This window comes from Micropterus salmoides, unplaced genomic scaffold (assembly GCF_014851395.1).
Source record: "Micropterus salmoides isolate LMB-PRFRI ecotype aquatic unplaced genomic scaffold, ASM1485139v1 Ms_hic_scaffold_20, whole genome shotgun sequence".
In the NCBI taxonomy this organism is placed as follows: domain Eukaryota; kingdom Metazoa; phylum Chordata; class Actinopteri; order Centrarchiformes; family Centrarchidae; genus Micropterus; species Micropterus salmoides.
The window spans coordinates 21,466,831-21,482,992 of NW_024041151.1; the positions used below are offsets into that span (position 1 = coordinate 21,466,831).

Consider the following 16,162-nt stretch of genomic DNA (forward strand, 5'->3'; position numbering starts at 1 on the left):
TTAGGAATAAAGTCATTGTGAGAATGCGGATTTGACTTTAGATTGCTTGCCAATACAAGTTAACCACATTACATTAACTTTTTTTTAAATTAGCCACATTTACAGTTAACTAGTCTGAAAACCAGTTACTATTTCTTGTAAGTAAAAATGCAAAACGTACTTCATTTACACTGTACTGTACGGTATCTGTTTAAAATGTGCTTTACACCAGCTGGTTTTGGCCATCAGATTTCAGTCTGTCGTCAGTGCATCCTGGGTGCCTTTACACCAGCCTTTGATTATTCTGATCTAGATATAATCCAGATACTCCAAACACATGAAATGACTAGACAGAGATTGGGGATCAGTAAAAATGTGCAGCTATCTGGCCAAGAGCTTTTCCTGATGGACAAATCTCTACATCCTCCTCTATAGTCTAATAGTCAGTTGGGCACCATGGCTCATCATGTCCAGAATGACATCCGCTGTTTAATGCAAAAACAAATGTTTTTATAGGTTATAAAACATAAATCCCATTTTAACATAATTATTGCCATAGTTATGCAGTTTATCCTGATTGAGTTGTTGGTTGAGATTATTCTGACACCAAGGCTGAGGAATGACATGACCCACACAGGATATCCTGCGCTGCTAATCCTATTTGCAGAAGGTGTGAGAATCAGTGTCTTGTCTTTATTATTGTAATGAATGTAAGAAATCCCCTAAATCCTGATCTGCATTTTGAGTGTGATTTCATGTAGTCAGGCCATGTAACAGTATGTAACAGTATGATAGATACAACAATTTCTCACGTTCATCATTGCCTTCCAAAATATCTCATAATGCGGTTTCAAAAGTGACTATTATATATATAAATATAATATAAGCGGCTTTCTGATCTGCTGCCCATGGTCCAGGTGAAGATCTGGTTAGGTTTGGGCAACTAAAATTAATTGGTTATGGTTATGAAAAGATCACATTCATGGTAAAAAGATGTTAAACTGATCAGTAGAAGACCGAAGGCAGCATGGCCTCCACTGTCATAGACTTTTTACACTCTACGATCTACCAACCTTTTCCCAAAGAAGCTGTTTCTAATCTTAGTACAAAGAGACTCTTAGAAATGTCAGTTCAACCAATTCTGGTTGCCATGTTTTTCTGGTTAGGACACACTCAATACGTCAGTAACACTCCTAAAATTGCATGTCTAATAGACCTATATACATATACACGCTCACATACATGCATGCTCACAAGGACATCTAGGAGATGGATGTAGCCACAATACTAGGAAGCAGTCAGGGAGGAGGACCTGGGTTGCTTCCTTACTCACTTACTGCCAGCACTCACAACACTTCAGAATACACTCCTCTGGGACACTGGAATTTGTGCGTCATTGTGCTCATGTTTGTGTAAAATAGATTAAGGTTCATAACAAAGCCATAAACTGTGGCTCTTCCCACAGTATTCCAGAATCAATAGGGCTCAACCATCATATCAGCATTAGTGACCATGAACGAGCACTAGTACACACTGTACTAACTTTACTGTTTACATTTGAATGACATTTTATCTGAAGCAGTTTACAGATGTACGAATGCCCAGGCTTTTAGCGTGAATAGGTCAAGAGTTTTTCAAATAACAACAGTGAACAGGGAGGATATTTTAGGATTTTTTGGCACTAACAAAATCAAGAATTGTGTCTTTAATGTTCTCCAGAAAACGTGGTGCCTTGGCTCTGACCACTGAGGTTTAATGAAACAATTCCCCACAGTTGGCATTCATCAGTTCACCATCTGCCAAAGTTTCTACTCAAGTTCATCTTCAGCCGTGTGATGTTTGTGTTATACAGCTACCTGAAGACTGTACTCTGGCACTAGATAGCTTTATAACTGTGAGGACCAAATGCCCTTCTTCGTTGGTATATACATACCCTCAGCAACCTTAGCCAGTTGGTATATCACATTAACATTTAACCCTTTTTTTAAAATCAGGTAATCGCATTGAGATCAATATCTCTTTTGCAAGAGAGTATGCCTACAGCAGAGCAGTAAACACACATACTGCAGAAGCTGTGGTGTATTGTGTTGGTGCAGCAGTGGAGTGGAGTTGTTCTGCAAGTAAAGCTGTTGTTGACTGCATCTGTCACACAAATCTGCAGTTTGTCTCTGCTGAATGAAACCACACAGTACTTCAGATGTGAAATCTCGTTTACTTCTGAAAACTGAACAAAGCATAAATTGGCTTTATGTAAGTGTGCCCTGAAGCCATTGTCTGGATCGAAATAATCAGTACAGTTCGGGGTCATTCAGTGTGACTTGAAATTGGACGAATCAAAGATCTATGTATTAAAAAAACAACAGTGTATTGTCTCTTTTTACGGAAAGGATGTAACAAATATAGCAACATGCATGAAAGCTATTTAAACACCACTGTCAATATTGAGGAGAGCCAGAGTCTTATCAGAGAGTATTGTCCATTATAATGCAGCACAACTGGCCCATGATGGACTAAACTTGAAAGCAACATGTCTGCTTAATCATTTATTTTGTTTATACCTATACTGTAGCATGTAGCATATTGTGGGTGGCATTAAGTAGGTGAAAGTGTGTTATTACAAACCATGATACTTATGCTGTTCCTTTCAGCACTCTTACCTTTTCTTGAGTAGTTTTCAAGCAACTATATATATATATATTTTCCATTTTATGGTCTAGAAGTCTTGACGGTGGTTATTTATAAATACAGTAATGCTGGACTGTATTAACTTTAGCCTTGCTGATATGAGAAACAATCACCAAACCTTGGACTGAGTTACAAGGACTAACGCACTACAATGATGTACGTGGACTACTCCCTATACCTGGACCTCTAAACACATCAAACTGATGGGTCTTTCAGATTTTCGAGCAACCAATGTTGGACACCTTTCAGGCCTCAAAGATGCAGGGCATGCTAACAGGACTGTGTGGAAGTGAAGTGGAAGTTGTACTTGACTCCATGAAGCTGACAAAATGTGAAATTGTGAGGTGTCTTACTTTACTTGTCATAATTTTGATGATGCTACTAGCTAATTAATCTTTCAGCAAAAACAAAAATCACCCCAATCCGCTTGTATGGTGTATCAGTAGAAAATAGGAAACAAAACTCGAGATGTAATGCAATTATTAACACTAATAACAAGTACTGAAAGTTGTCTATGAACCAACTGTAACAGCAAGTCTGGCAAAACTCTGCAGTCTGCCATTACTAGTATGGACGGGCTAACAGGCTAACAAACACTGAGTCTACTGCCTGTTTAATCAATATGTCCTGTTATTCTTATTACTGTGCTCTGATTAACACAATCAGAAAAGTAAAAAAGTGCTTAAATGACAATGATATGTAGACCAACTAACATTACTGCATACTTTCATACAGATACAGGTGGTGGGATAAGACTATGCATCTTCCAGATCTTATACTGTCAAACAGGACACCAGTAGCCTAAATAACAAAATACATTCTGTCCCAACGTAATTAAGGCAAAGTAAACCACAATTCAAATTCAAAGTCAAACACAGAACTCAACAAAATACTCTTAAACTTTTAGATTCTGTAGTTCACTGGAACTGAGCCATGGAGACCACCAAATGCTGATTTGGACCACTAACACACAAACTGTACAGTGTGTCCATCGGGTTGGAGATGAAAACTTCCATGTGTCTTGTTGTACCCTCTCCTACGTATTTTCTCTCTGTAGCAGATGTTTGTACACAGTTACCTCTCGTGTGGCCACTCTTTCCTTCTCCTCCGTATCTCATTTCCCTTTTTCCTATTATGGTGGTGAATGGCTTTTACTTCTGCTTCTTGTAAGCTGCATGAGGTCTTTCCAAAATTGGGCAAGAAGAAACAAGATTTATTGATTGTTGCAGGTTTCTCATCCTACTACATCACTGCAACTTGAAGCACTGTAAATATATAAATAAATAAATCCTTGTAAGTTGCTTATAAAACTAGGAGAAAATTGTCTTATCATAAATACATTTTTGATCTAATCTAAATCCTCCTCTGTGAGTATGACCCCAAATGAAAATCCACTCTACTATCACTGCTATACTCCAGTAGAGACTCCAACTGTGTCTGTGGTAACTAATAAGTTTCTCCACTGTAAAAAATATTGAGTAGGTAAGATGGTATGTAGGACATGTAGGTAGTACATGGATATGGAGAAGGATGGGAAGGAAGGTTGGAACTAGGTGAGTATGAAAGGAGGAAGGCAAATTGTTGAGCATCCATATGTCAGAATGCAATCCACTAAAACACCACAGCAAACTTCAACCTAAATTCTTAATTTGGATCAATACTTCCCTCAATGATGCTTCACAAAGGCTACATTTCTTACGAGTCTATTAGACCGGATTAATTCACTGTGTCTTTGACTGTGTCAGTGCAAAGAGAAACCTCAAGGTTGTGTCTGGCGTCCTCTAGTGATCAAACATGACCAACCCTGTGAGCGCAGAAAGGGAAGAATTAACATGATGGACGGATTGTTTCATGACCCTTACTATTAAACTAGTATTTCCCGCCTTCACCTCCCTTTAATTATCACTAATCCTGCAATGTGTTGTGTTAAGAGGTAAAGAATGAAGTGGTCATTGTTCGGTTTAGAGGTTTGTTACACTGGTTACTACTTGTGAGGGGATAAATGAATTATGAATGAAGTCTATAAATCTGCCAGAAGGATAACATATTATTAGAGGTCCCACTTATTTTTAGATCATGCAGTGCGTACAGTATTTCATAATGAAATACTATAAAGTATAAACAAATATGTATTTAAAAATGTGCAAAAGAGAAGTCTAGACTTGCAAAACAAGACATCTATCTAATACCTAATCAACTTAAAATGTTTTAGATTGTCTTTATTGCAGAGTGGCTTATGTGGTTATTGCGTGTGTGTGTGTGTGTGTATGTGTGTGTGGGCGCGCTTGTGATTAAGAGAGATGGGGCCATGACCTCACACTGTCCCTCCTTCCCCACACTACTGTGCCTGGCGGTGTGACTATCTCTGTGGCGATTCTGAAAGAGACCGGTGTCCGCCCTGTCAACCCGCCGCAGGCCAGTTGCCATGGATACGTCTGGGTGGGCAGCAACTGCTTTCCACATCATACAGAAGGAGGAAGAGCAGACATCTGGTTTTGTGTGAGGTGGACGTGTGTGTTTGTCCATGTGACACACAGACTGTCAGAGACACAGAGGCAGACAAAAGCATGATGGACTGAGGGTATAGGAGAGGATGTCTAACCACATTGTGTATTCATGATTCTGCGTGCTGTGTGTGAATCTAGCAAAGTTGCTTTCTAGGTACAGTTCTTCTCTTTTTCTTGTACACTTTGAAGACGCAGAGCTTTTCGCAGGATGAAAAAACCTGATTGGCTGAGGTAAGCCTCAGTGGGCAAAGCCATAGAGCCACAGCTTTTCCTAGGAGCCCCTGAAAGTAAGTGTAGCTGAAGTTTAAGTTTACACAGGATAGTTCTTACTGCCGCTCTCAACTTGTTGATTCGTCTATTAAAATGTAATGCAAAATAAAAACAAATGAAGGAACAACACAGGTTTTGTACACTGTGGATTTTATGTTTTAAAAAAAAACTTTTCTCCAATTGTTATTCATCAGTGATTTAACATTTATAAGCAGTATATAAGCCTTTCATAAATGTGATAAACTCCTTCTGTGAACATACAAAATGTCTTCATAGGAGAATTTATAACAAATACTCTACACTAATAATCACCTGAAAATGTCCTTATATATGCTTACAACTACATTATAATTATGCAGCTCATAAACGCTACAGGACCATAATGGTTTCAAATAAAAGTTGTGTTGATTTGTGAAGATTACCACACCTAAAACACCAACACAGATGAACATCAGTGGCCTCCACATTCAACTGCAACCACATTGAAAATCAACAAACTCAGTTCAGCCTAATGAACCCCGGTGAAGCCAAACATTTTTTCCACTCGCTAGAAAGCAAGACCGGTCAATATTTGCATGTTCGCTTACTCACACTGAACAAAACCACTGGTCAGCGATCAAAGCTGTGTCATGTATCTGAACTCTGTCTCTAATGTAAGCAGGCACATTGACCCAGATAAAGATCTAACGCTGTCATACAGAAGTCTGCCTCCTCCTGTTTCTGTCCTGAGTGTTGATCTGTCTTCCAGATCACAAACAGGACAAAGAGTGACAAAAAAAACCAAACAGATAAGGAGCTCATACAGCTCTTTGTTCCAATCTATTTTTTATCATGAACGATTAACTGTCCATGTCTGAAATTCACACACAGACCTAACGATGCATTATATATATCTTTCTATCTCTGTCTCAAGTCTTCATCTGTGCCATTGTTTACAGTTTAAAGGGTACAGAAAGGCAAATTAGAGGTTGTGCCGTAGGCAACATATCCTGATGTATTTTTGACAGAGCTGAGAGCTGTCTTTAAGTCCCAGCTCAGTCCTTGAGCAGCATTGTATCATACTAAAAGGCCTTAATTCACAGCATGGGAAGCACTGTACAGTCTGCTCTGGTGCTGTGACTCTCATGAAAAAAGCACATGTATTTTAAAACTTCTCCAGGTCCTTTAAAAGATGAAACATTTTGCATTTTTCTACAGTCAAAGGAGCTGGGAATTATGAAGAGTTATGAACTTTATCAAAACTGGGTTATGTCCATGTTTGTGGGGTTTTTTTGTTGAGGAATCTGTCTTTCATTTGTTTCTTAATCACTTCATAGTTTAGTCTTGCTTTGCTTGACCAACAGTTAGTCAGTTTACAACAATATAAAAACATACAAAGCAATTCTTCCCAACTGGAGAAGCTGGAGCCACAAAATATTTAGTGTGCTTGATTGATTAAACAACTGAATCTATTAATCACAGATCCATTTCTGTCAATTAATTAATTGACTAATTGTTTTCAGCTCTTATTGATTAAATACAAATACATCTTAAACCTAAAATGTCACAATCCTGTTGCTCTAACAATAACAAAATGCAACAGTTTAACAGGCTTACATCAAGTAAGTAAGTAAGTAAGTAAAATTGATTTAATATAGCACCTTTCACAGAGCAAGAAAATTTTTGAATGCTTCGACTGAGACCTCAGAGCGTAGGTCTGACGGAAGAGTATTCCACAGTGTTGGTGCAACCACTTGGAAAGCATGGTCACCTCTAGTTTTGAGACGTGCACGCGGCACAGCTAGTAGGCCTTGGTCTGAGGATCTTAGTGGCCTAGTAGTAATATACGGGTGCAGCATATCGGAGATGTACCCGAGTGCCTGACCATGCAGGGACGACTTGCTAAGAGACGTAAAAAGGGAGTTGCAATAATCTAAGCGGGAAGAAATAAAAGCATGGATTATCATCTCAAATTCTAGTTTTGAGGCAACAGGTTTGAGCTTGGCAATGTTTCTTAAATGAAAGAAACACGACCTGGTCAGAGTTTTAACATGTTGATCAAAGTGCATTGATGTGTCAAACATTACACCCATATTTCTAAGATTTGATTGTACTGCTGATGAAAGTGATTCAATATGCTGGGTGATCGAGGGAGCTATGCTATTGGGTGCAACAATAAGGACTTCAATCTTGTCTGTGTTCAGTTGTAAGAAGTTTTTAGCCATCCAGCTTTTAATGGCAGTGAGGCATAGTGGGGTCAGTTTGTCATACTCATCTGACCCAAAAGAGACATACAGCTGGATATCATTAGCGTAACACTGATAAGAAATACCCTTGAAATAACCAATAATTGAAATAAAAAGTTGCCTAAGGGGAGCATATACAATATAAATAAAATTGGGCCCAAGACAGAACCCTGTGGCACACCACAGGATAGAGCAGCAGTTTTGGACATGTGAGTTCCCAGTGACACAGAGAAGCTCCTCTCTGAGAGGTAGGAAGAGAACCAGTCCAAAGCAATCCCAGAGATACCCACCCACTTCCTAACCCTATCAATCAGGATGCTGTGGTCACTTGTATCGAATGCTGCACTAAGATCGAGCAGCACCAAAACAGAGCACTTGCCCGCATCAGAAGACATCACTATATCATTTGAGATCGTAAGAAGTGCTGTTTCTGTGGAATAATTCTGACGGAAACCTGATTGGAACTTGTCAAGTATATTGTGGGCAGTGAGAGTGTCAGTGAGCTTCTCTTGTATTTTTTAGATGAACGGCAGCTTGGAAATAGGCCTGTAATTTTTGGACAGGGATGGATCCCGATTGTTTTTTTTCAGAGGAGGTTGAATTATTATTATTATTAAATGAAGTGGAACAAAACCAAAGCTGAGGGAACTGTTAAGGATAGAGACCAAACATGACCCAACAGTCCCAATCACATGTTTGAGCAAGGTGGTGGGTAAAATATCTACAGGGCTTGAGGAGGATTTCATACTGGCCACCAGATCAGTGAGGTCCTTTTGAGAAATGGGATTAAAATGTTCCAATATTGGTGGCCGGGAAGGACAATCAGAGACAGATGTAGCAGAGGGGATGATGCTAGCCCTGAAAGAAATTTGGTACATCGTCGTTTGAAAAAATAGGAACTTCAGGAGGTGCAGGATTTACGATGTTGTTAAATGTGACAAACAGGACTTTAAAGTTGCGTTTGCTCTCGCTTCCTTAACCATAGTGTTAAACTCAGTTAAAAGGTCCTTATAATACATGCGGTGGACTTGAAGCTTAGTGGATTTCCACAGTCGCTCTGTATTCCTACATTTACACCTAAAACGAATGGCGTCATTTAGCCAGGGGGAAGGGTGTATGGAGGGGACAGGGGGGCGCAGGAAGCGAGGGTCGTTCCCAAAAGATATTAAAGTTATCAATATAGCAAATTTCATTAGCCCTACAGGCAACTTGTAGCCAGTCATGGAGACTGAGGAGTCTGCTAAAACGACCAGCACCATGGCCAACTGAGAGAATGGGACCTGAGACAAACACGGACTTCCCGCACTGCTTTAAGAAGTTCAAAAGGAGTTCTAATTTGGTCAATACAGACTGCTTATGAGCTACTTCATTTGCTCCCACGTTGACTATTACTCTTTTAATAGAGGATGGGAGTGATGGCAGTAAAACCCGGAGCTCTTTTAAGATGTCAGTAACCATAGCACCAGGAAAACAGAGTGTGACGGCGTTAAAGAAACCCACATTTCTTGTTATGGAAGTGTTGAGGGAGGGAAAAATGGCTGGGGGGATGTAGACTGGGCTCTGTCAGGACCAGTGGAAGCGAGCTCAGGGACCAAAGTGTGCGCAACCTTCAGTAACTGTGGGTGAAATGATGCGACAGAGGACCTGCGCAACGAGGGGGTGGTGTCCGACTTTGAGAAGCCTCCAGTGCTCCTTCTGGACACAGCCTCCTTGAACAACCTGCGACGAGAAGAGGACTTGGAAGTGAACTTGACCGATACAAGGGGTTGGTCATTACATTTTGCTAGACCTGGCTGGCAAGATTTCCCTGCTACATCTACAGATGTAGAAAGGTTTGGCTGTTTTGAGGGAGTTTCTCCAGCTCCGGTGGTAGTTGATCTACTGAAACTTCCGATGAAGGGACCGGAGCCTCATCAGACAGAGTGGCGTAGTGGTTTGACAGCTCTAGGTGAGGTTTTGATATCGCAAGCTCCGGGCAGCTCCTGCCTCCACGCACCACTTCGGCCCATGAAGGTTGGGACAGAGGGATCACCCTGTGGGGGGTGCAAAAGGGTTTGGCACCCATTAGAGCCTACGTTTCTCCCAGCGCTGCTGAAGAGATGGCGCTCAGCTCCACGTTATCCACTGCATCAGCCAGTGGACCTCCTTCACAGGCTTCCGGCCCGATGCCGGCTCCAGTACTGGTCGATGTTAGCCATGGAAGGGTGGAGGCAGAGTTGGAGATCACGGCCTGCAAGAACCGGGATGGGGATGACAAAGCAGAAGAGCTTTGAATATGTGAGATGTACTTGAGCTGGGCCAATGCGACCGACGAGAAGCCATCGATAAACTTGTCCTTTTCCCGGATTTCATTCTTCAGCCGGTAGATGTTTTCCTCCAAACGTGAGTAGTCCAGAGTGCAGTTTTCGCAAGCCTCCATGTGTTGTTACAGTATGGCTCGCTTCACCCCTGTGCAACGGTAATCAATTTAGAGCAGTAAGCCTCCGCTTCAGTCTTCTTTCTTACTTTTTAAGTGCCTAATGTTTTGAGGATTCATTTTTGATTTATCAAAAAACTGACTTAATATGTATATGCTCAAAGTCTCAACCAAATCTCTTCAGAGAGGGGACAGTCTGGTTCCAGCTCCAAGTAGTATATCGTCTGTGTAAAGATTGACCTCAGGCAGGACCTTCACTTAATGTAAACTTGGACTTTGGTTTAGATACAGGAGGCTGTGTTGGATCTGACTTTATCTACAGTAAATGTCCAACATGACTCATGGTTGTGTCCTGCTCTAAATGCAGTCTATCCTAACATGGTGTCTTGGTCTGAACTATGTCAGTGACTAATTTTGAAGTTGATTAATGTTGAAGGAGTTTTGTTATGTAAAGTTTGGTGTCTGCAGTTTGTTTTCATTGCATTCAGCTCGACCTAAAATGATGGTGATGAGCTCAGAATATGGACAGGTTTACAGGACATCGTTAAATGATCTGATCTGAAGTGCATCATGCTTTTCTGGTCAGTTAAAAACGACGTGCTCCTATACTGCCACTGTGAGGCAAAATATTAGACAAATATTCTTAGAACGTTATGTAACGTGATACAGGGCATATCAATGGGCTTGTTGCAATAAGTATAGTTTGCTGTAGCCAGACTGCCTGCTGGACCTTGTGTATCCTCCAGACTCCATCTGCCTCTTCAGCACAGTTTACACCGGAGGTTTTCTGGTCTGGTAATTGATTGATAGTTTAGACAAGATTAGATGAAACAGTATTGATCTCCTGTAGAGAAATGAGGTCGCTGCTGCAGCAGGATTCAGTAGTAGCTCACAATAGTCTTGGCACACATGGCTTACATAAACAGGAAAAATAAGAAAGGTGTGAATATGTTAATATGCTCCTAATACATTTAAGGAATAGAAAATAAAGAGTTTAATAGAGTATTCAGATGCATGGGCTCATCGTGCTGCAATGGCTTTCTTTTTTTTATCAATGCTGCAAACTATAATTCCACACTCTCTGATTTTTGAAATAGACAAAGTTAAATTTATCCTCGAAATAGTTGAGAAATTTGTCCTGTAGCTGTGGCAGGAAATGCTGTATAAAAACCGCAGTGCTCCCCTACAATGATGGCTACATCTGCCTGGGGGCTGTCTGTGCAACATGAAACAAGCAATAATCCAAAAGTAGCATGGTGTGGCTCAGGCCAGAGCCACATTGTGAAAGGGCCTTTTGCTGCTGTGTCCCTCTCTCTGTTTACTTAGCCTGTCCATGTAATGATAGGGATATCTGTAAAACTACCACTGCTGCTGCCACACTCTCTCATTCTGTCTCCTTCTGTCTGTTTCTTCACCAGGGTTTTGCAAAGTAACCCTCTTCTCCTGCACGCACATTGGCTGCTATTTTTCATTGCTCTCTTCCTTTGTCACAACTACGACACAAACTGCCCCTATTTCCCCTTTCTCTTTTATTTATTTTTTTTCTGTCTGTGCTCTCTCCGGTCTCAATGACCTCAGGTATGTGTATGAAATAACCTGTACAAAGATTGCACTGTTTGCTCTGTTTCCCCCCATCACTTTATGTGATTTCCAGTTTAAGGTCAACAGCAGGCAGCGCCACACAAAGACACTGCTGTTGTCCTTATGTCTTTGTGTTTTGTTTCTTATAATGTGCTTTCCATTAGGTTTGCATAATCGTATGGGTAATCTGAAGGGACGCTTGTTCTTTCTTGCCTCTCTTCTATTTTTCTTCATGCATTGAAAGCTTGGTAGCGCTGCATTTGTTCTCCGCTGACGGATACAGCTGTTCCTCCTCTTTCTTTCACTCTTGTTTGTGTGTTCTTTAGTGCATGAAACGGCTCGAGCATCTATAAAAAGGCTGCTGCTTTGTCTTTGTCACTTTCTGTCATTAAAATGTGCACCAGTCAGTGCATGTGTTATTAGTCTAGCAGCCATAAAAGTGCAACGGACGCCAGGGCTTCTGGGCTTTTAGATACGAGACTGTGGAGTCTATTTCAGAAATGTTTATAAGTGGGGGTGGTTGTAGTTTTTCTGTAAATCCAGGTTTATTCATTATTATAGCTTTAGTCTCTCTCTCTCTCTCTCCTCTTCACACACACACACACACACACACACACACACACACATATACACACTGTGATGATGTCCACATTTGTCCCGACTGTTCACCTCTGTCCCTATCGGTGGTGGAAAGACTCCAGTTTCCCGGGTTACAGGATATTCTGGGATGGTGTCCCACAGAGTAAATATAGATGCCACACCCTCTTCCTGATACACACACACAGACACAGACATACACACACACACACGCACACACACACACACACACACACACACACACACACACACACAAACACAGGGGTGGGCCACCTTCACAGCTCGACATCATTTGACATTTTAGTTCAAATTAATGAACTAAAAACTTTTTCATAACTTTTTTCCCTTCCAGGGTCGATGTTTTGAGGTAGTTTAGGAAAATTGTTTTGTTACAGGGTTTCAGGTTCTGTCTGTGTATGACTGAAGGCACTCCTTGGACTCCCACACATTTCAGCACACATCTGTTAACACTGGTGATTGCTTGAGAATTGTTTGTGCTTACGCATAAACAGGCCAGAAAAATGTCAGGTTGTTCCATGCAAAACTGTTACAATTAGTGTATTGCTTAACAAGTAACAACATCTACCAACTTCTAGATTCTGTCAAAAACTGCCAGGGAAATTAAGGCATTCAGGATTTTTTTGGAGCCACTATGGGTGATTTTGAAACTGTGGTTTTGCAAACCTAACTTTGACCGCTGAGTTTAAAAAATACAGAATGTATTCAGGTCGTCCTTGTGATCCAGTTGTCTAGTGGACTCAGACATCTATTATGGCAGCATGAGTCTAACTTGCATTTTAGACTGCTTTGGTTTTCTTCTTCCTGTCTGTTGACAAACTGTGGAAATAAATAAAGCTGGATTTGGTTAAAAAAACAACCTGCAACCAGTCCAAAAGCACGTCAGTGTAGCACAGTAAAGAATTATCTTTGTGGTTTTAATTGCTTTTGTAAATAATTAAAACCACATGCTGCAATACCGCCTCTTTGAAGCAGCGTATCAGACAACAAGTCTATTCAACTGCAGCTGAATGAAGTGATTCACACAAAGTGGCTCCACAATCGCAACTGTACTTTGGACCTACAATGCTCTCTCTTTGACCATTCACTGCTGTTCAGTTTTTACCAGAGTGAATGTTATCCTGGTGGTCGTGACAACATACAATGTTGATGTTATCTCAGCACTGGTGATAACCTACAGTAGCTGCTGGCTAACAGAGACTCTTTCATGCAGAGATTTGATAGATGAGGAGCGTGCGCCTGGTTTACTGAACCTGACCCAGAGCCTCTTAGAGCCTTATTTTCTGAGCGTGCTCTGATCTCCGTCGCTCAAATACATTAAACTATGAAGCGATAAATCTGCACTCAATGATGAGTTTTAACTCTGCTCCCACTGCCCTGGAACTGACAGTCTGTCTTGCCTTCCACGCCACTATTCTTCACCATACTTTATTTAGTTTTTGCTGATGCAGCAGTTAGTCTTATTTTCCTCTACTCTTTGCTACATGGTGGCGAAACAAACTCCCATTTAGAGGCTTTTCCTTTACACCCTTCACTTTTTATTTTCCAGGCATTATATGAACTTCCAAGGGCATTCTTGACCGTGCTGTTAGATAGATGCATAAATTATTTGTCAAAGTCAGCATCTTTGTCGAACATATTCACTCTTTTTCAGGGCATGAATACATAGTAACATGCAAACGAGCTGAAATACTGTTGTGTTGTAAAATACAGACTTCTGTGTCTATGGAAAACTATGCTCGCCATCTAGTCACCAGTCCACCAGAGCGCAGGCATGGTGCCCTTTTAGTTTGGCTCCCAATACACACAGTGATCACACAACTAAAAACAAAATAAGACTTTTGATCAATTTCAAGTCAACTTCCACAGTTCATTCAGGTCTTATAGAAAGATCTAATGAAAAACAACACAAGCCGCTCTGTCCAATTCTCCCACCCTGCCACCGAGTGTACAAGGCATCACGATGGCAAGAGCTGGCAGGCGCTTTATTCACAGCACTAATGATCTCATGCCCCAACTTCATCAGGGAATAAGTAATCTCACAGCAATGCTTTCTGGGAATCAGGAAGCTCCTCCCAGAGACACAAACGCAGGAAGTGCCCACAGAATCACATCACTCTCCTTTCGCTCCTTTTTTCAACTTTCTCAATACCTCCCACTCTGCCTCTGACAATTATGCCCTGCTTTCAATCTTTCTGTTTCTGCTTCATGAGTATCTCTGTTTTCTCTCTCCAGCTCAAATTTTCTACAACAACTCCCCCCCCCTTTTTTCTCTCTTCATCTATCCTCCTCTTTCTCCATTCCATGACAGCTCTTGTCATATCTGTTTGTAGAGAAGATATGTATATATATATATACACACACAGTAGCTCTTGGTGTTTGTTTTCACACCACTGCATGAGAAAAAGGTAGATTTTGCTCTAAGGTTACAGAGCTGCTAGATTCCAGAGCTGCCCTGCCGAATCCAATACATCAAATACTTCTCCAGTTACGGTTTGTGTGTGAGTGTGTTTGTGTTGAGCCACATATAGTCTCTCACGAAATTAGAGCTCTATACTGGGTGTCTGGCTTGATGCTTCAAATAGGGCTGATGTAATTAAAGCACACTATTGTTGATGTCCTCAGAATTTGATATAGCTATTCACATTTTCATTTTGCAGCTAGAAGTGTCCACGTTTTTGATTTGTAGCATCACATGGGATGCATACTGATGCAGTCACGTTGTTTGGATGGGATGTTAAAATCTGTGCCAGAACTGACAACCAGATTTAAGACTGGAGGGATAGATGATATGATTGGTATTTTAGGAAATACGGAAAGAAAAGCAGATGTGTAGTAACAAAAACAGATGCAACAACTTTTGCTATTGTTGCTCCGTTCAACCCATCTGTGCAGCATATCAGACCAGCAGCAAAATCGCACCGAAGACTAAACAAACCCTACAACAAGTGTCACTGTGGTGTCCCTTACCTATGTATCATGTCTTCCAGCCTCTTGCCTTGTTCTTCATCCTGCTCCAGCTGTTTCCGCCGTGCCTCACCTTCCTCCACTCCCATTCCCTGGAGGAGCCATCGCTCTCGCATGGCTTTGGACTGAGGAGGGAACAGAAACATGTTGGGTGCTTACAGAGGGATTTTTATGTGATTTTAAATATTCTGGCAGCCATTTTGGAGGCCCTCCTCAGCTTGAGAGTGACTGTGGGGAGCGCGTCGTGTTTTTAAATAAACAACTTGCGCTTTTGACATTGTAGAAATAAGAATGCTAATGATAATAATTACTTTGCTAAACGAGCCCGCTGGTCAGTCAGCTAGTGAACAGTTTGCTCATGTGCCTTGTGGAGATTTCTTGTAAACAAACAAAGTTATGTTTTCATTCGCAGTTTCTGACCAAATCACACTGTATGTGTCCCTGAATGCATTTCGTTGCTCATTAAACATTTGCAAAGCTGATTTTTTGGAATGTTTTGCCAGCTGGAAATTATATTATGTAGATAAGTATAATCTCTTCAAATAGCTCTTCTTTTCTAGCCTGGTTGTGATACTCTTAGAAGCTATTAACAGCCAGTGGACCTCCATTATGGAGCCTAATTTGTGAGATGACTGCCAAGCACAGTTCCAACAAATAAACACGTAGGCCCACACATGCACACAGTTTTTACATAACACAGATACTCTTTTCTCAGCTGTTACTCACAACAAAACATTCGCTGCTGAAGGTGAGTCCCATCAGGCCGGGGAACTATAGTAACTTGTCTCCATGATATATAGTAAGTTATCTTGTGATGTACATGTACATCACAATATTTTGCTGATACTGCTCAATCTCTTACTGTTCCTCCACAAACAAGTCTGTTTCTCTTCATGCCCGAGTGTTTTCTTTGAACT

At 41.0% G+C, this 16,162-nt stretch overlaps 1 protein-coding gene across 2 annotated transcripts in view; it reads right to left on the reverse strand.

Annotated features, from left to right (window-relative positions):
• LOC119914141 (A-kinase anchor protein 2) overlaps positions 1-16,162 on the reverse strand; it is an 84,837-nt gene that overhangs the window by 43,563 nt on the left and 25,112 nt on the right. For both annotated transcript variants that reach the window (XM_038733202.1, XM_038733203.1), the window contains exon 4: positions 15,249-15,370. In XM_038733202.1, coding sequence (XP_038589130.1) covers positions 15,249-15,370 — 122 coding nt within the window. The remainder of the gene's footprint in view (positions 1-15,248; positions 15,371-16,162) is intronic.